At 46.2% G+C, this 20,225-nt stretch overlaps 1 protein-coding gene across 11 annotated transcripts in view; it reads left to right on the plus strand.

Annotated features, from left to right (window-relative positions):
- The first annotated feature begins 9,229 nt into the window (after positions 1 to 9,229).
- The window catches only part of RIMKLB (ribosomal modification protein rimK like family member B), a 51,229-nt gene continuing 40,233 nt past the window's right edge, over positions 9,230 to 20,225 (plus strand). For 6 of the 11 annotated variants that reach the window (XR_005603226.1, XR_005603225.1, XR_005603223.1 and 3 more), the window contains exons 1-3: positions 9,469 to 9,596; positions 10,605 to 11,106; positions 17,261 to 17,481. Coding sequence is in view for 5 of the 11 variants with exons in the window: in XM_039561426.1 (XP_039417360.1) it covers positions 17,307 to 17,481 (175 nt within the window). In the remaining 6 variants the exon portion in view is untranslated. Of the gene's footprint in view, positions 9,400 to 9,468; positions 9,597 to 10,604; positions 11,107 to 17,260; positions 17,482 to 20,225 lie in introns of those variants that run through there. The other 5 variants (XM_039561433.1, XM_039561441.1, XR_005603229.1 and 2 more) reach the window with 5 other exon arrangements.

Raw genomic sequence — 20,225 nt, forward strand, 5'->3', positions numbered from 1 at the left:
GCTTTAAATTCTGTAACATTTATGAAAGATCTGTTGTCAAAGCCTTTTTTTAAACTGGCCACATGGAAAATATGCAAACTGGTGAAGTCCTTCTCAGTGTCAGCATTGACAGCACTCACCCTGCTTCTGAAAGGATTTAAGAAAGAAGAACAAATTGTATTGAAGAAGTGCAAATGATGTTAGCAGACAGATTGATAAGTGTTTATGTTGTGGGGAAATTAGGAAGCACCACTTTCAGGTTTGCATCCCTCCATTTCCTATACCTTCACAGGGACTGTAAAGTCTGACTTAAATATTCATTTGTGCTTTATTCTACAGTTGACATTACAGGAATCTGAACAAAGATTTTGGGCATTACTGCAACCACATTGATATAAACCACTGTGTCTCCTGTAAGTGCTGCTGACTTCAGCCAGGTCACCTGAATTTTCTTGTGACCTTCCCCATGAGTAGCCGCTACTCTAACTTGAAGGCAGACTGAAACCAAGGTGAGCAATGTTAATGAAAATCTGTCCTAATGTGAAATGTGTACAGGTAAAGGGCCTGCACTGCTTTAGCTCGCCTCAGCTTTAAAGAAATGAAAACAGTAACAAATGTAGACCATTCTGTATCAACCTCAACAGCACCTGCACAAGACGCCTGTAAAAGGGCAACACTGGTAGCTGAAAAATCTAATTTGGTACTATTCTAATAATTTCTTACCTCTGTCCATCAATGCAGCTGCCCTGATACATATCTTTTTATGAAAAAAAAAAAAAGCAAAACTTCAACTATTTACCCATTACGTTCTTTTTCTTAGAATAAAAAACAACCACTGGAATTTTATTTGCATGGAGCTGTATAGAATATTTGCATTCAAATCAAAGACCGCTGTGTTTGCCTGCTAAAATATCTAAATGTTATTTGATCATATCAATCTAGCCTCTTTAGCAAGGCTCCTCTGGCTATTTATTGTACGCTCCTTGAGTTTTCTTGCCATGTCTGGCCATCTCAGGTTTCCCTCCAATTTCATTCTTGGGGTTTTTTTTGCTATGTTTTCTTTTTCCTGCATCTAGTCTTTTTTCTTCCTCTACTTCTTCATTTATTCCTCTGTTTTTGTATATGCCTTTTTGTTTCTTTCTTTCTCTACTTTTTCTTCTTTTTTCCTCCCCCCAGTGCTCAGTCTCCCGGTTTTCCTATCTGAACAAGCTTTTCTGACTCTGGCGTTCTCTCTGTCTCCTTGGTTTCCTTTCAGTCGCCCTCACTGGAATGTTGGCAGAAACATATTTTTCTTTGAAAACAAAGAGACTAAATAAGTAAATGAATAAATAAAATAGCTGGAAGCAGATGGGAGGTCTCAATTCCAGAAGGGTCTGTATTCTGCGAGCTTTTCTCACTTCCTAGCAAAGGAGGAGATAGTTGCACTCCCTGCCCACCCACCCCCAGCCTCACAGGGAGCCAGGCTTCCTCCTCCCCTGGCGTGAGGACCTTGCTGGGAGTGATGGATTGCACTGCAGTGAGGGCTGGGAAGCACTGCGGTGAGAGGAGGGGGAGGGATGAGGAAGGAAGGGAAGGAGGGAAGGAGGGAGGAGACTCGCTGCCAGCGTCATGCCAGGAAGGATGTAACGGGGCTGATGAGGAGAGAGGATGGGGAGGGCATGGCTGGGAGAGCGTGCGTTTCTGCAGGCAGCATGGCTCCGATCACACTGGTGAGCCCAGGAATGCTGGAGGCACCAGGCAGCGGGGGCAAGGCTGGCACTGGGCAGCGGGGGAGACGGGCGGGGAAAATGGCAACGACATAGGGAAAGGGAGGAGGAGAGAAAGCCAGAGCTAGAGAAAATAAGGCTTTGGTTGTACAGCAACGACAAAAGGACACAACTCTGGCAATCTGGATTTCTTTGGAGCCGTAACAGAGGAGGCAGTGTTGATGTAGAAACACTCAAATGGTCAAACAAAGCATGTTGCAAACTGTACTGAAATGAGCTTTCACTGCACTCCGAAGGGTGATAACAGGATGACCTCTGGGAAGTAGCGAGGTACATCTGTGCTGCCGAAGCTACTGGTGATGGAGCTTGCAGCATCTGGCTGCAGCAGCTTCATTGCCCTGTGGATTTTGGCAAGGGGGATGCGTCCTTTTGCCTGGGCACTGTGAGGAATGCAGATGACCTCCTCCCACTGAACCAATTGCAAGTGCTGAAACATCAATTGCCATTGTTTGCTGCCTTTCACGCTTTTCTTTCTTTTTTTTTTTTTAATATACATTTCTCCGTCTGTTCCTCATTCATTGCCCAGATTTTTTCTCCATCTCTCCGTTTCCAGCTTTACTTTCATCCCTCCCTTCCTCTCCCTCTCCCGTTTCGTGGACCTCCCGCTGCCCACTCCCAGGCGCGGCGCTGGGATGGGGCTCGGCGGGCGCCCGGCGGCGGGAGCCGGGGGCGCGGGGCTGGGGGAGGATGGGGAACGGGGCGGGGCGTGCTGGCAGCCATGCGAGCAGCCCGCAGGACGCTGTCCCGCCCCTGCAACTTCGCGGAGAGACCCTCCCCCCCTCCCGCCATCCACTCATCCCCTCTGGCTATAGCTGGCTCTCCGCCCCCCATCGCAGTGCACCAGCTGCGGTTTCCAGCTACACTGACCTAGTTCTGGCCTCCCTGCGAGGCACTTCTGTCCCCCACCTCCCTTAGCACCTGGCGCAGGAGAAGGGAAGGGGAAGGGTCCCCTGGCACCACAGGGAGCCTCCTGAACACTGCTCCCATCATGGCGCCGGACCCTGCGAGGGGAGACCAGAACCGGAGATGCAGGCGCCCGCCCCCCTAATCAGCTCCATCGGCTCAAGGCAGGCAAGCGGAGCTGGGTGTGTAAGCACTTTGCTAGCTGCGAGAGGGGGCATCAGTTAGACGAAGAAAAATGAAGAAACCTCTCCCCACGAATGAGAAAAAAACCCCCCAGATTGCGAGCTCTCATCAGATCTGGTGACAGAACTGTCTGACACAAGAGGAAAACACTAACACAACTGGGATAAACTCGAGGACATTTAACCTGCTGCCTGAAGCTCTTTAGCTCGGAGGGCAGATGTTTATCAGACTTAATGCAGCAAAGTGCCTGCAAGGTATAGCCACCCTGTGGTTGCATCAGATCCTTCCCAACAGGCACTGAAATCCAAAGTCATCACTGCAACAGCATTCATCAAAAGACAATGGAGAAGGAGACAGAAAAGGGCAAAACAGGAGTCAAAAAGAGGTAAAGGAGCAGGAAACAAAGAAGGCAGGCAGGAACTTTTTCAAGATGGTGAAGGAAAAATGCAGGCAGAAAAATAGCTGGAGAAGGGGCCAGGCAGACGACAGGGAGTGGGAGAAGAGAGATACAAAGAAAATGAAGTGTTTTCCATTCAAATAAGTGTTTCCATTGAAAGCACATTCATCCTTCTGTCCAGCTCTTCAGTACTGTTCTCTGTTTCCCTGCAGCAGAGCTGCAACTCAGTTGGGAGATGCACTCCTGTCTTGTGGAACTGGGAGCTGCTGGTTATATACCAGTCTTTGAAACTTACCAGCTGCTATTCATCCATCCCTTTGTTTCTGTCTGCAACTCTGCCCGCCTGGGCCTCTTTGTGTTTCTCAGTCCTCAAACTGTGCCCAGAATAAGGATAACAGAAGCCTCTGACCTTCTCCAAAGTTACCTATTCAATGAGATGCATGCACTCCTCCCTTATATCCCCAAACGGTTGCTGTCTGGCAGGAAAGATCTATCAATGCCCCTGCAAGCCCTTTTCTTCTGTCAGGATTGTACCCTGAGCCTGAGCCTCGTCTCAAATGCTGGGAAGAAGGGGGTTCCCATTCCTTCTATTCCACCACCTGCACACGCCACTGTTAATTTGGCCCAGTATTTACAGCAAAATAATTATTTCCCCCGCAGTAGCCTACGAAAAGCATACGCCTAGCATACGAAAGGGGCAGTCGCGCCCTCCCCTTGCCAGCACGTTCGGCACTGGCCGCCCCTCCAGCCCAGGACCGTTCTCCATCCCAGCAGGGATTCAGGGCTGCCTGCCCTGCCCGGCGCTACACGGACAGCATCACCCGCGCCTCCCCAGCCCCTCTGCCCCCACGCCGCTCCTCCGCCTCGGGGCACTCCCGAGCCCGGCCCGCGCTGCCCCTGGCGGGACGGCGGCGCTGGCAGCCAGCCCGGCGGCAGAGACCTCGCCGTCGCCGCCAGTCGCAGCCGGCTGCCACGGGCAGGGCTGGGCGCTCCGGCACGGCCGCCACCACTGCCGCCACCGCTGCCCGCAGCGCCCCGCCCGCCCGCGCCCGCACAAGGGCGAGGAGGATGCGGGTGCGCGCTCCGCGTGCGGGCGGGCAGCGGAGGCGAGCCTGGGGCTGGACCCTCCCGCGCCAGACCCGCAGCCTCCCCGCCCCGACCCCTCTGCCGCCGCTCGGTGTGTCCGTGCCGGCAGCAGCGGAGGGCAGTCCCCAGCGGGCTGGTCCCCACCCGCACGCGGGAGCAGAGCAGCAGCCCGGCACTTGGTGCCAAGTGCAGCGGGCACGGAGCTGTACGCGGGGAGCAGGGCCGGCCCTGGCATGGGAAGCCCTTTTGTATAGGGCAAGGGACTGTGTTTATTCAGAGATGTCGGTGGGCTCGGTGTGATGAAGCACATGGAGCTGGGTGCATGGGCGACAGATCCACCTGCAAGCTGGGGTATCACATTCTGGAGGGCATAGTGTGGGATTGAGTCAGTGAAACCTGGAACTTTCTGCAAACGCCCTTAGCCGGGAGTCCTTTGTGTTAGTAGTAGTATCTCCATTTTCTGCTATCTTACAGTAGTTTATTCAGAACAGGAATTAGTATAACAGCAGAACCAATGAGAAACTGAGGTTGTATGAAATTAAAGATGATTTTGCACCATGTGGCATAGTCCTTATTTTACATGGCATGCAACAAGAATGATACGGCCATTTCCCTGTTGAAACACAGTTCAGAAGTTGTTTCCCTTGATTGGACCATCTGTGTTCATATGTGAACCCAAGCATTCATGTGTGAACACAGGGATTTACCTTGCCTTAAACATATTTTTTTTTTTTTTACTATTCAGTCATCTAAGCGGGAAGCAGAAACATTGCTATGAGACTTAGCTGACCAAATGAGTAGCTACTGAAGGCACAGGGGAGCACACAGCAGACAGGGAAATGAGTATAAATAATTAGGCTTAGCAACATTTGCAGGCTGGACTTTCCATCATTGCTCCATCACAAGGTCATACACCCAACCAGAGACAGTATATGAAGCTTTACAACGTGAAGAATGGGATAATGTCCTGCAGACTTTGGCTTCGGGACTAAACAGCTGGTTTGCAGTTGTAGTGAACTCAGTGACAAAAGATGTCTCATGGAATCAACCGTGAAATCAGATTTTGCATACATTAAGGCTTTGGACCAGTCCTTACATTATGCATTACAGAGTGCATGGGAAAAATCTCAAAAGAAAGGTGCCAGGATTCGTTAGTGTTCAGAGGCGTCCATTCCTTGTTGATACTACAATTATAATTCTTCCCTAAAGGGTGAAGCTTGGTTTTCTGGACCACTGACACTGAGGGCACTGTCCAATATTGTCCTGTGCTATCAAATAGCAAGAATTTTGTCCTGAGAATGGATTGATGGATAACAGGAGAGACCCTGCCTCCAATGGCAAAAAAAAAAAAAAAAAAAAAAAAAAAAAAAAAAAAAAAAAAAAAAAAAGAGAAAAAGAGAAAAAGCCTTGCCTAATTCTTGGGAACTATAGCATCTACATGTAACTCATTTGCAGTGACAGCTCTTTAAAATAAAGAACTCAAAAGCTTCTGCAGCAGTAGGCACATCCTGGGTGGGCACATCCTGAGTACTAAATTGACCCTTTTTCCTGTTCTACCTTTCCAAGAAAGGGCAAAAGACTCTCACGACTCTTTCCAAACTCACTTAAGTTTCTAGATGATGGGAAATCATTCTAGAGATACAGGTTATCTAACCTGTGACATAGTTCAACATACTACAATTCCAGCAGCTCAATGAACAGTAATAAAAAGGATAACAAGGCTACATTTTGCATGTGAGGGAGTTATGAAGGTAAGTGGTAGTTGGCAGAAAAAATTGTTACTGATAATCATAAGACCCAGCTGAAGTATCCCAAATGGTTTGAGATCAAATATCTTGCTGTTACCATGACGAGTGTTTTTCCTGTACTTGTAGAATGACTTCCTCTCAGATGTCTTATAACCAAACATGCATTTGTATGGCCAAAAATCTACATTCCTGAATTCCCCAGCTGTGCAATTCTCCTCTTACCACAAACTGCTAACCGTGTTTGAGCAGCAGAGGCACCTGTCTTACCAATTGTCTGCTTATTGAAATATAAAACAAAAATATTCTTCTGTTACTGTGTCACTGTAGTTTTATAAATCCTAATGCAGACATTTTTCTTTTCTCTTTGCTTTATGCTGTCTTAAAAGCAGCATGCATGAATCCAGAAGAATTCTTATTCTGAAATATGTGTGCATGCTGGGCAATGTGCAGTTGTTGCACAATCTTCAGCAGAGCAGTGATACCACAGTAGCTCTTTGTTAGCAAATTCTCTGTGTCAACAATCCCTGTGCACCTCACAGCCTGAAACTGCAACTTTTGAAAGTGTGAACTTCATGCACATGGGAACTCTATTGTAGAAAGCTTCAGAGTGTAGCAATTCTGTCAAAGAAAGTAGTATTTTGCTACTGTCAAAACAACAAAAATACTATTGAGCATTTTGCTGTTCTTTATCTGTATCTATTATCTATTACTAGTTTACCCTGCTGGTACTTGCCTGCAATTGCCTCCTGCTCTCAAGCTGTACTTTCAAGTTGGCTTTTAAGTGAGTGATAGTGTATTTTTCCCTATACTGCTGTGCAGAGTCAGAAGGAGGGGAACCTGGAATTTGGAAGTGGTCTCTGGCTTGCAGCCATGAGAAGCCAGAAGTCTTGGCAAGCAACCCAAGCAGACAGGAGAGCATTGGATGATGTCTGGTAAGTAGGGATTTTGGCCTCTGACATAATCTGTGAGGTAGCCTTGCCTCAAACTCATTAAGCAAATAGTTTTCAGAAGAGCTACCTGAATCACACCTGAGGTTTGGGGATTAGGACCTAGATGTTTGCAGAACAAAATGAACAAACTGCCCTATAGGTTAGAGAATGAAGATGGGTAGGACAGCATTGCTACATGCTGAAGAGGCAGAAGAAAGCAGGTTGAATGGAAACATTCATGGTAGGATGGGTGTTTGGGAATGACCAGTGGCTGTATCCCATATTTGCAAAGCTGGGAGTGCAACACAGGTTATTGATGAACACACATGTTGTTCCCCTGGTGTGCAGCATGTGTGTTGTGTCTAGAGGTTCTGAAAGTTGGGAGGAGAAATTCACACAGGAAAATGTGAAATACACAGCTGACACAATATAGTGAATGAAAAGGGTGTGGTACTGAGGAAACTGAGTAGGTGTACCACAGAAACTGATCAACAAGGTGTGTCAGTTGATAAAGGGGATGTGTCATATTTGTTTGCTGCCAGCAGTTATTGTTTCGGAGAAGTGAGTGCAGTGAGGGATGGTGCAGCCCTGGCTGCACGCTGGGTATGTCAGGCACATGATGGTATATGGTGTGTGGCATGTGGGACATGTGACAGGACATAGGGAGACAGGACATAGGCTTAAGCTGTGCCAGGGGAGGTTTAGGTTGGACATTAGGAAGAATTTCTTCACTGAAAGCGTGATTAGTTTTTGGAAAGAGCTGCCCAGGGAGATGGTGGAGTCACCGTCCCTGGAGGTGTTTAAGGAAAGGCTGGATGTGGCACTCAGTGACATGGTCAATTGACATGGTGGTTTTCAATCATAGGTTGGACTTGGTGATCTCAGAGGTCTTTTCCAACCTAACTGATTCTGTGGTTCTGTCACACGAAGTACAAGGGTTCTGGCTTTGCACACCATGTGCCAACAGCAGCAGCAGAGACAAGCACAACAAGTGTACGTTTTGCTGCACTACCAAACAGCGCAGCTACCTGGGCCGTGCTGGGACTGGTCACCTGTGGCACTGGCCTGGTGTCTGCACCCTGGAGAGGGCAGTCAGGGGTGGAAGGTGGGGCTACAGGAGAAACTGGTTAGGCATGGCAGGACCTGGGTTGGTGTCCACCATGGCAGTGGGGGCTGGACCGAAGCCTGGTCTGGGGCAGGGGAGAAGGGTGGGAGTGGGCATGAGGAAGAGCACTGTCAGCAGGTTGTAGGATGTGATCCTGCCCCTCTACTCAGCCTTAGTGAGGCTGCATCTGCAGTGCAGTGTCCAGTCTGGGTTCCTCAGTAAGGAGAGACATGAAGCTCCTGCAGTGGGTCCAGCGGAGGGGAATGAGGATGACTGGGGGAATAGAGCATCTCTCTTACAAGGAAAGGCTGAGGGAGCTGGACCTGTTCAGCCTCAAGAAGAGGGGGGGGGCTCAGCAATGTCTTTAAGCAGTGGAAGGGGGGATGCCAAGAGGATGGAGCCAGGCTCTGCTTGATGGTGCCAGCCATCAGGATATGAGGCAATGGGCAGAAACTGATGCACAGGAAGTTCCACCTGAATATGAGGAATAACTTCTTTGCTGTGTGGGTGACCGAGCACTGGAACAGATTGCCCATAGAGGTTGTGGAGTCTCCCTCACTGGAGATATCTGAGAACTGTCTGGAGGCAATCCTGTGCCATGTGCTCTGGGATGGCCGGCTGGAGCCGGGAGGTTGGACCAGATGACCGACTGTGGTCCCTTCCGGCCTGACCCATTCTGTGGGAGGCCTCAGCCGTTAGACAGGACTGGCCTCAGCCCGCGGGTGGTGCCGCCGCTCATGAGCAGCAGTTCGGTTCGGTCCAGTTCAGTTCGGTCCCGTCCGATCCGGTTCGGCTCGGCCCGGTCCGGTTCGGCTCGGCCCGGTCCAGTTCGGCTCGGCCCGGTCCGGTTCGGCTCGGCCCGGTCCAGTTCAGCCCGGCCCGGTCCGGTCCGACGCATGCCAACACCGCCGCCCTCACGCTCCCCCGCGCCCGCCCCGCGCGTGCCAGGCCGGGCCCGGCCGTTACAGCACCGCCGCCGCTTCGCTGTGAGGCGGCGGGAGCGAGCGCGGGAGGCGGCGGCGGGCGGGGGGCTCGGTGCAGGGAACAGCCGCGGCCTCCTCGCCTCAGCCGCGGGGAGGAGGGACACCGAGGAGGGGGGAAGGCGGGGTGGTGGTGGGGGGGACGAGCAGAGCGTCGCGTCGCGTCGCTCGCTTCCCTCTAGGACCGCGCCGCCGGCGGGGAGGAAGGGGCGCGTCTCCCCGGAGCCTTCGTCGCCCCGCGCCCTCTCTTCCCAGGCCCGGTGCCGGAGGGGTGGGGGTGGGCGCCCCGCGGGTCCCCTCAGGCTCGGCGGTGCCCGGGGCGGGTGAGATGTCGGGCTGAGCGGGCGCGAGCCCGCGGGGGTGGGGTCCGCCGTGCCCGGGAGGGGGCGGGCGGGGGGGTGGTTGGGACCGTCCCCTCACAGCCGTCCCGCCCCGCCGCGCTGCGCCCATGGTGATTGTGCTGCATCCCCCGCGCGCGGAGCGGGGCGAGCTGCCCGCGCCTCCCCGCCGGGGCGCCCAGGTGGGTGGCGGAGGGGGAGCGGCTGCGGCGGCCGCTCGTTGTGCGCGGGGAGAGGGGCGGGAGGGGCGGGGGGGGCGCGGCCCCGGTCCGGGACCCGCGTTCCGCGGACAGGTCGGTCGCGCTGCGAGCGCGGGGAGGGGGCCGCCGCCCCCGCGGGCTCGCACGGCGGCCGCGTCCCCGCACAGGTCCGTGGTGATCGGCGGTGGCTGTGGGGGCTGATCTTCACGTGATGGAGCCAGGGGTGTGTGTGGCTGGCGTTGGGTCTGGCAGCAAGATCTTCTCAACTAGGTTTCCTCTCCCCTTTTGTTTTCCGGTGTTTAAAAAAGAGCTGGTGGCACATCGGTGACTTTACTGCCTGGGATCTTACCAGGGGCTCCGTTTTCCAAGTGTGCCACTGTTAATCTTGGATTGATTCCATCATTTAAGCAAGCATCCTCTAGACATGTTATTTTGGTTTGGGTTTTTTTGTTTTTTCTTTTTCTGGTCGCCGTTTATAAACCGCTGTTTATTTTCCGTGGTGGAGTGGGTTCTAATGCATAGGAATACATGCTCCTAATGCATAGAAATACGCGCTTCTGAACTGAAACGTACTTTTCTCCAGTCTCATCTGAATCCTAAGGGTTATTCTGGGGGAGAGGTTTAAAGGTTTAAAGACTCACAAATAAATAGGAATAGTTTTTCTAGGTTTAGAAACTTAATTTCCTCATATGTTCCCGTGTAGGTACGGATTTATCTATGCACTGAACGCACATTCTTAAGTAAAAGAACAAACTGCTTAGCCTTATGGGTTTCTTCCCCTTAAAATTGGTTTCTGTGATAGTGTATTTGTGTAAAATATTTAAAGTTGCACATTTCCCCTAATTATGTTCATGCCATCATTTTCTTTTGACTTTGCTTACTGTTTTGAATAGCACCTTTTCTTCCTTTGGGATTTAATTTATCTTTATTTCATACCTTTGTATGTTTATATCTAATAGGGATGTTTCTTCTTTTTTCTTTTTCCTCTAGGTGTTGGTGACTTCAGTCATTTAGGGGTTTAGTTCTGAGGAAGCAGAGACACAAGGATTGAGTTTCTTTTACATAGAAAGCTACAGCTGTTCACCAGTACTCTTTTTACTCCTTCCCATCCTTCCCTGCTCCGTAGGGGAGAACAATTTGGGAATTATTTTAAACATTCATTTACTCCCCCTTCCCTCCCTCAGAAATCTACCCTGGTCCCAAAGGCATTCGCTAGACAGTGCCTGACAGGACCAGGAGAACGTTATCATCGCTTGCTTGCTTTGGGAGCTGCAGTAGTACCCTTCCCTCCTTTGGGGTGTAGTGCAGAGAGGCATCCAGAAGATTTCCTGGCCACCCTTTTTGGTTAGTGGAGGATCCAGGAAAAGGGGTACCTAGCAAGACACGTGACCTCCTTAAGGGAGCCAGAACTGAAGCAGCACTTGGCACGCTGAAGGAAACACCCATCTTTAGTGTCTTTTTCGTCTTCCACTCCTTCCTCACCAAATTTCTGGTAAGCCTCTTCAGCCCATTCATTCACGCAATGCATGTTTCCCTTCCCCCACTCCATGCGCTGGGAGAGGCATGCACAGAGACTGTGGGGTGGGGGAAGGGAGGAGGGAAAACTGGCTGTGTACACACGGATCGGGGAGGAGAGGGGGTATTGTACCACACTGCGGGGGAACCTGGCACAGGTGGAAAAGCAGCCGATGTGGGAGGAAATGGTGTGTTTTATTTGCACACGGCTGTGCGTGCGCACACAGGGACAGTGGAGGGGCGTGAAAAAGCTGAGAGCCTGTTGTTGGAAAAAATACCAAGACCGAAGTAGAAGGGTGGCTGATGCTGACCAGTATTGGGCTCATGTTGCAGGGAGGAAAGAGAATGGATTATTTGGTGGTGATGAAGTGGGGTGTGTGAATGAGGAATCTTGCCTTCTACCTGCAAGCATGAACACAGAGAAGGAAGGATGGGGGGTGTGGATGTCCGCCTTTCAGAGGCAGCTGTGCCTGGGAGGATTGCTGCTAGCATCTTGAACATCACTCGGTGCTAAGGTGGAGACAAGGAGATGAAAGCCATCATGGGGAGTGTAGTTGCCCATCTGCAGGGGTGGGAATGAATGGGAACAATTAATGTATTCCCATATCCTTTGGCTGTTGCAGTCTATGAATCTCAAAGGGAAAAGGAGGTGAATACTGTGATGTGCTTTCAAAGAGGTGTGCTTGGGGTTCACCTGCCCGCAGAGACTTTCAATTCTCCGATGCATGTGTAGGGGGTGGATGATAATGCAGCAGCAGTGGACAGATTGCACTGCAGCTTTTCAATATATTATATAAAATGCATTTAAATAAATATTTTAATTTTTCAGATTCTTCAGCTTTTAAAAATGTGTTCTTTCCAAAGATTCTCAAACAGTTATGTGACAGTCTTAGGAAAACTAGTTTCTGGTACGTAAAAGAGGAATTTTTCTTGATGTTGGCCTTAAGCATCACCATGAAGCAGCATTGTCAGGAACGAGTTGATTTATCTTGGATTTATTTTTCTAAAGATGTCAGTTCTTTTCTCTATCACCATGTGATATATTCATCATCCATACATATTTCCTTAACATTTTCTTTAGATGATTATCATTCTGGTATCTTTGTGTGGAAAAAAGAATCACTTGTGCTTTATGCTCGAAACAGCTGTGTGCAGACCTGGTCTCCCTATGACATAGAAAGTCCTATTTCTGGGATGTTTCAAATACTGCTTTCTTCTCATTAAGGTGAGACAGAGACTTCCATGGCAGTGTATGATGGATTACATGCTGGGTCATGTGCTGGATGACTGTTCATTAGCTGTGTAACTGGTCTGCTATCTGAAATTGACTTTATAATTCAGATCTGCCTTGAGGTGTCTCCTGAAGGATATAACTTGCAAACATCTGCCAACCATTCTTAGGTCTTCGCTGTCTAGAAATGTGGCCTTCCTGCCATTCTAGAAACTGCTGTAGTGGTAGAGACGATTGGTTTGTTGGAAATATTTACTCAGTTTCAAGCCTTAGCTAATTAGTGATGAAAAGGAAGTCAAAATACCTTTTCCAGCTTGAATAGCACTGTTCTGAAAATAAGTATTAAGGGATAAGCATTAATGATGTTGTTGGTGTTACTCATAGTGAGGCAAGTGCTTGGAGCACTGTTTTTCCTAGTTCTCCATTTCCCGTGGCGGTTGTGACTGTCAGTCTCTTGCTCATTCCTTCTCCCTTCCCTGAGATTTTTATTGTCAGTATCTCAGCTGTAGGGATTAAACATGCCTAGAGATATGCTAAAACTAAGATTAGGTTTTACGTCTCTGTTAACCACTGCAATCTGTGGAGTTTGTGTTATCTGAACAGTGCTGTAACTGAGAGTCTGAGCCAAGCTCTAAAAAAGGGGTGATTCTGGGAGGGGCTGCTGGTAATAACTGTTCCACTAACTCGTTTCCCAGATCCCGCTGTAGTCAGTGGGTGTGTGCTGCAACATCAGAACACAGGTCAAGCAGGTGAAATAGCTAGATCACGTTGATCCTTGGTGCTATGAAACATCTGGGATTCCATTCAGCATTCCTATAGGGAAGACACGACCTAGACTTTTTAGTTTACAAAAGCATTGAGTAGTTGCATTCTGAATAAAAAGAATACTGGGCTTTTTTTTTTGCATACTAGATACCTTTTATCTTACACATTTATCAAAAATACATAAATTGATTAGTATATCCTGATAGTGGGTTTCTTGTTTCATCTTAAGGTAAATGCATCATGATGAAAAAGAAAAAGAAACTAGTCTATTTTTCTTCTACTTTTGGGTGTTGAAATGGGGAGAATGAGTAAATGAGCCATGGAGACCAATCTCCCATTCCTGGAGGCTGAGTGAGGTGTCTAATCTTCTCTCTGAAGAGAACACCTCCTTCAAGGCAAAAAGTGGTCTTCAGAGAAGATTTCCAGATCTCTCTAGGCAGCTGATCTGATTGGCTGAATTCCCTGTTATTTCAATAAAACATATTCATGTATGATGTAAAGTCAAAAAGGAGCACAGTGAGTGCTTTTGTTAGAACAGCTGCTAGAGGTGTACTGCAAATTGAAGGAATGTGGGAGGAAATAGGTTTGCATGTGCCGGGGAGGGAAGGAAGCTGCTGTGTGATTGCTGGAGTAAGGCCTGGCTTAAGCAATTACGAGGGTGCCACAGCTGAAAGTTGAGGTGAGAGTTCATTCCCTCTGGAATCTGTTCCACGCAGTGTCTTCCTGAAGCAGTTGTGGCAGTGTCTGCTCGGCCGGCATGACACGCAGTTTGATTTTTACCACAGACCTTTTCCTTTGATACCACCCTTTTTCCCTCTCCCAGCCTGTTACATGCAGTTAAGTTTATGGTTAGTTTTTGCTGTCTAATTCCATAAATCTGTGAAGTAGTTATTGAAAGATTGTACTTACTTTGATTGTAGTGACTTTGAGTGAAAACTGCACTTGAAGTGGCCATCTTGAAGTTATTTAAACATCTGCTCTTCCCCTTATATATACCATAGTTACTTCGCAAGAGATGCTCTCACGGGTTAGGAAGTATTCTATGCACACCCAGCATTGTCTGAGGCTGTGTCTTTTAGATTGAAATGGGTGGAGTTGGTTTTCAGGGAAGAGTTCTGGCAATGATATTCAACTTCAGAGCTTAATGCTTTTGTGCATCTGACTGCAAGGCCAGCTTTCCTCCTACAAACCATTTTCTTGAGAATATGGGAGGGATTTTTAAGATGTTTAGGTTAATAGGGTAAATTGCAAGTTCTGTTATGTGAGACTTCTTACACAATCAAAGTAGATTATAAGGTGAGGCTGAAACTGATGAATATATTCTGGTTTTGGGAGCAGAATGTTAGTGTGGAAAAGAAATTCTTTTGGGCAGAAGAAAAGTATGGTATTGGGTTGGAGGCAAAGGATCCAAGAGTTAGGATTGCTGGTTTCTGCCTCTGCTGCTGGCTTGTAGCTTGTTCTAAAGTGAGCTTCTTAGTCTTTACTTCCAGACTTCAGATTGTTACCTGCCTTTCTTATGGTAAGATGGGAGCTTTTGGATATAGATTTATAAAACCATTAAGATTTTGAGCAAACGAGATGCAGTATTAGGAGGGAGATGAATAGTCATAACCAAGGCATTTTTGTACACATGCTGGTCTAATGTGCCCATTGATATATATGGATGGCCCTTCTTGACAATGTTGTAACTTCTTTCAAAAGTAGAAGATGGAGGAAAGAGAAGGATATACCTTTTTTTCTTTCTTCTTTGACCCTTTGCTGATTTTTAAGAAATTAAGTGCTGAAATGACAGGGAGACATGATGGTGTATTTAGGGGGGTGAAGGTGGGGTCACGTAGAGAACAGGTTTGAGGAAAATTGAAGCAGATTGGCAAAAAAAGCAAAAATGGGGAGAAAGTACTTGGTTCTTATATCTGCGTTCGAACCAGTACTGAGGGGGAAAAAGCCTCAAACCACAAAAAGCCGAAGTAAAACTCCAAGCAGGTTGGAAAGACGTGGTGGTTTCTGATTTATGTTTTTTTTTTTTATCGCCGAGGAAGTGTGTGTGGTGTGTTTTTCCATGCCCTCGGCGTTCTCTGGCTGTTCTCTGGGATGCGCCCGTCGGGGCCGGGGCAGAGCGGCGCTGCCCGGGAGGGCGGCAGGTGGCGCTGCTCGGCCTCGCCGGCCCCTCTCGAGGGGCAGTGCCCGCGGCCTCTGGAATGGGCGTGCAGCGGGGGCATTCCTGCCAAACGCAGCCTGTCCCGCTGCCTAGCCCAGGATGTTGTTCCAGGAAGTTCCGTGTAAACTACCGCGTCCAGGAATCCATTGTTGAGGGAGACAGAAGTGGGGCAGGATCTGACAGATGTCAGCCATTGCCAGCCCAAGCCTCATCTTACCCTTTTCACTTCGAGCTGCTTTGAAGAACAAAGAGGTTCTTTGAGAGATCAAAAGATACTCCTTATAACCTCCCACACCCATTTTTCTGCACGGAGCAAACACTCTTTTTCCTGCTTTACCTTGAACATCTTGACTGCTGTCAAGGACTGGTTTGGATCTGTGATTGTCTTTCCCTAGCTTCTAGGGAAAAAGACCACTTTTTTTTTTCAGTCTGTTAGTATGAAGAACTGTAGTCCGTGGCTTTATTGTTGCACCTCACTTACCAAATCAATGGAGAAAAAGTCACAGTCTCTGTTTGTTGTTACTATGGTTCTCAGTACCAGGAATAAAAATGTGCTCTTAAAATTTTGTCTTCTTGTTAAGAAAAAGCTGTACTAGTAGAAAAGAAAAATGTTTTTTAATTCTAGAGAAACCTAGCTGGCTCTTATGGTTGTAACTAAACAATCCTTTTGTCCCAAGACCTGCTGCAGAAACTAAAATTCTTTGTAATATCAAGCGATAGCAATTATATACTAAAGGTGGTTTTTTTATTTACATTGCCTGCTGGCAGCAGTCATTAGGACTACCAGGCAAAACTCCTGTTTCTATCTCAGAGTTCAGTTCTACTAGGAACTCATGTCAGTTATATTGGTGAAAATGATGATTTCTGCCTCTTTATTTTAATAGGAAAGTTTAAAGGTGACACAGAAAACCGTTCTGGTTTTCTCCAGAATTCTTACTCCTTACACCATGCTTGTCTTTCTTGAATGTAAAGGAGTAGTCCATTAATGTACCTGTGATTGTTTTACAGCTTTTAAAATATTTCAGTAAAAATGTATTCAGTCAAAGATAGCCCAAGTCCTCTGTATTCAAAGCAAAAAGGAGCAGTACCGTGCTGTTATTAGTTGTAACCCCACTGAACTTTTTCAGTTTGAACCGTGTTTTCTCTTCTTAGTCCTGAATTCATTAGTGCTGTTTATGAATAAAGGCGATACAAAAAAAAATTATTTGAACCGAGAAAGGGCTAGCACTGAAATTCTGGCCTTGATTTTGCTGTATTTTACATGTGTTAATGTTCTGTATTCCTGACATTTTGTTGGTGCTCCTTGTTCCATTGGTTTTTCCATTATTATGTGTTCTGGATACTACTAGATATATTTCTAGGTATATCTTACAGGAGATGTGAAATATTTGTAAGACCAAATCAGACCTAGATAGTTATCTGGAAGATTCTGTGGTAATTAATTTCTGTTCTTCTGGTCTGCTTTTTATCATAAAGAGTTTGTCACACTCTACTCTCTCCCATATGTGGTGGAAAGAGACAAATCAAGTCTGTCACTGGGTGTTTTAGGAGAAGGGCGGAGTTATTTCAGTTGAAGGAATTATGCCAATCATGAAGTTGAAATTCTGGCCTTCAGACATGGCCATTCAGATTGTTTTCTGTTCTTTGCATGCTTCTTAGTACTGTCAAGAAAGAAGAATGCTGCTGCCAGTACCAGTAGTTATATCTTTGTGTACTTCTCGAGGAGAAACTTGGGATGAGGACCAAGACCTAATTTCCAGCATTTAACATTCCATGGAATGTAAATGGATTTGTTTCTGTTGTTGGTACTTTTGGTTGCAGAATGTGTGTAGACATTATTTTGCTTCTTGGAGGTTGGAAGTTGCAGTCTGTTGAAATGGACTGACTTGTGCAGAGGAAGTGGGACTTAGTACAGCTGGGATCATGAAGATAAGAGCCTATGTACTCTAACAGAGTCTCATCTTCTCCACTGTCCAGCAGTTCCATTGGAAGGAGACCTTGAAGGTTGCAAGACAAGTCCAAGATGTGCAGTTCAGTTGCTCCCAGGCTGTGGTTCTTAACAGACCGTCGCATCAGAGAAGATTACCCTCAGCAGGAGATCCTGAGAGCACTGAAGGCCAAGTGCTGTGAAGAGGAGCTGGATTTCCGGGCCTTGGTGATGGATGAAGTGGTGCTGACCATTGAGGATGGAAATCTTGGTAAGAATGAGCTAAGGCTGGGAGTGTGCTGAAAGGGTACTTGGAAAAAGGTTGCAAAATGAAGCATCTGTACTATTTAATAATGAATTCCATGTATTCCAGACTACCTACCATTCATCGTCTAAGTCATGTAGATGTACATCGTACCGTTTTTTAAAGAATTTATTATGTTAATCAAATATAATTGTTCGATTTGCTCATTTACATTAGAACCATTTTTGCCTTCCTTCTGCAGAAAAGAGAGGAGGGTTGTTTCATTTTGGTGAGTCCAAGATAGGGACTATAGGACCTCTGAATGAATAAGAAATCACGGAGCTTAATTTTTGCTTCACTACTTGAACTTTGTGGGTCACATTTAAGAGTTTCAGAGGGACTTTTTTCTTCTGTTTGTTCTGGCTCCAAAATAGAAAACACTGGAAATAATCTAAAAGGAATTTTCAATGAACAGTACAAAGTGTCATGGAACTAGAGGTTATAATGTGATGTAACTAAAGCACGCTGCTGTACAGATGTGGAGTTATGTGAATTCCAAAAAGGAACAGTGCTGATAAACAAAGTATGTGCATCACGTAATTTGAACTGTTACTACAATTTACAGTGTTTAAAACTAAATGGTAAGATTTCTGTTCTATTTTCCTATAAGCTTTTTTTTCCCCCCTGTGGTGATTAAAAAGGAAAACCAAGATGTTAAGTTGCATTAGAAATGTTAAGTAAAAGGATTCCATAGCTAGTAAGCTTATGTGATAGGAAGATACTAATACCACCAATGTCAAGCTGTGTAACACTTACAATTTATTTTTGTTTCAGCATTTTTTAGTTTGGATTTCCTAAAGTAGGGAGACTGCAGTGTTATTTCTTTACCTTTAACTCTTTCATTCCTCTTTCCCATTTATCAGCCAAAAAATGTATCACTGGAGACCCAGGGCAGAATTACATTTCTGAAAGTTGTGTTAGAGTAATTCTCTGTGGGAAGAAAATACAAAAGTACCTTCAGCTGTGAAGAAGAGGCTGCTATGTGTACCTTATTCATCTTTGGGAAATCATACGTAGGAAGGGAATCATAAAACTGACTCTGGGGAAGAACTTTGGTCAGAATTTATACCCTCTTTTGCATGAATCAATCAAGTATAAAACATATGAATGGTAAACCCTGTATTTTTTATTCTGGTATTACTGAACTTCTGTTTAACTATTTTGTCTTTTAATTTGAGGAGTCTTATGATTTTTATCACAGATTGAAATTCTGTTGGATGTCTTCAAATCAAGGTGACTTCTTGTCAGAAAATCTGAGCTCTGAGCGTGCTTTCCTTTGGACAGTGTGTCATGGGAACGCAGCCATCCTGGACTGTAGCTGCAGTCTCTGAGATGCATAATTAGTCCTTCAGCATTTCAGTACTGTTTTTATTTCTTGGTGATTTCTTTTTTCCTGTCTTCTGTCTATTTCTGGGGAATTAAATAGGGCAAGTGTAAATTGTGGACCTTTCTGGTCTCTTCTGTCTAATGTCTTCTAGCACTGTGTCTATTGCAAGGAAAAAGATACAAGTAGTGCAAGTTGGAAAACTAATATTGAGGAAATTATAGTACAAGGATGAGAAAAATCAAGAAAATTACTAGAAAAAAATGCAAGAAAAGGGAAATTATTCTCATACAAAGTGTTCATTCAATATGATGTAAATAACTGACCATTTGAAAAGGAGTGAGATAAAAATGCTGAAAGATTGTGGATAGAAATTTTGTTATAAACAGTCTGGACTGTCTAATTGTGGGTTTGTTTCATTTTTTTTCTGAGGGGTGGGAATTGTCTTGTGTCAAACAATTCTTTCTCGTGCAGAGAGATGAAAAATCTTCCCTCTTAATTTTCCAGTTCTGTTTTTTCTAGAGCTTTGCACATGCTTTGATAAAGATTTCTGTTGGAGGACACAATCAAAAGCTTTGTGTTTCATTTTCCTTGTTAAGATCCTCAGTTGGCCTAGGAAAAGGTGTCCTGGAACAAAATCCAGGAGGTAGTGCATTCTGTACCCTTTTTGTTATCTACTGCTGTGTGAGTGATCCAGGTTGAGGAAAATTTTCTACGACATAGAGGAGGTGATGAAGAGAGGGTATCTTCAGTGGATAATAATGTGCTTTTGCTCCCTTTTCTATCATTATTTGTCTTGAAAGCTTAGCAATTCAAGGCTCAAACTCTGAAGGTAATACATGATATTGAAGGAAGTAATAGTTGGGTTTTTTTTCACGTATTCACACTTTGATTAGAGCTTTTTTTGTTCTTTAAAACCAAGGCAATTTCTTAAGTAGACTGTTAGAAGAATGTTAAATTTACACAGTCAAGTTGAATATTACAGGATGCTATTTAAAACCTCAAAAATGTGGTATTTCTGTAGATGATAGAGTCAGTAATCCTTCTTGCGGACTTACTAACTGTCAGGAATATGGCTGGAGACTTCAGAGACCAAAAATTCAGCATAGGATATTAAAAAGCTTAAAATTATTTACTTCACAGGGATAGAGTGGAAAAGACACTTCTAAACTTAGGAAAATTGAGCAGAATGGTAGGATACAAGTGAAAGTTGTCCCTTCCACAAACCACATGGCTTGTACCTTGACAGTAGAGCACACTGATGCAAGTATCACTGATGCCCTGGCCAAAGACAGATGTGTAAAGCTTTTGTGATGCTGAGATGTACAAAATTCGGGTCTGTCAGAAATGGTAAGATTTGCCATGGCCAAAGGGAAAGAGAGGGAGG

The sequence above is a fragment of the Corvus cornix genome, chromosome 1, assembly GCF_000738735.6.
Source record: "Corvus cornix cornix isolate S_Up_H32 chromosome 1, ASM73873v5, whole genome shotgun sequence".
NCBI lineage: Eukaryota > Metazoa > Chordata > Aves > Passeriformes > Corvidae > Corvus > Corvus cornix.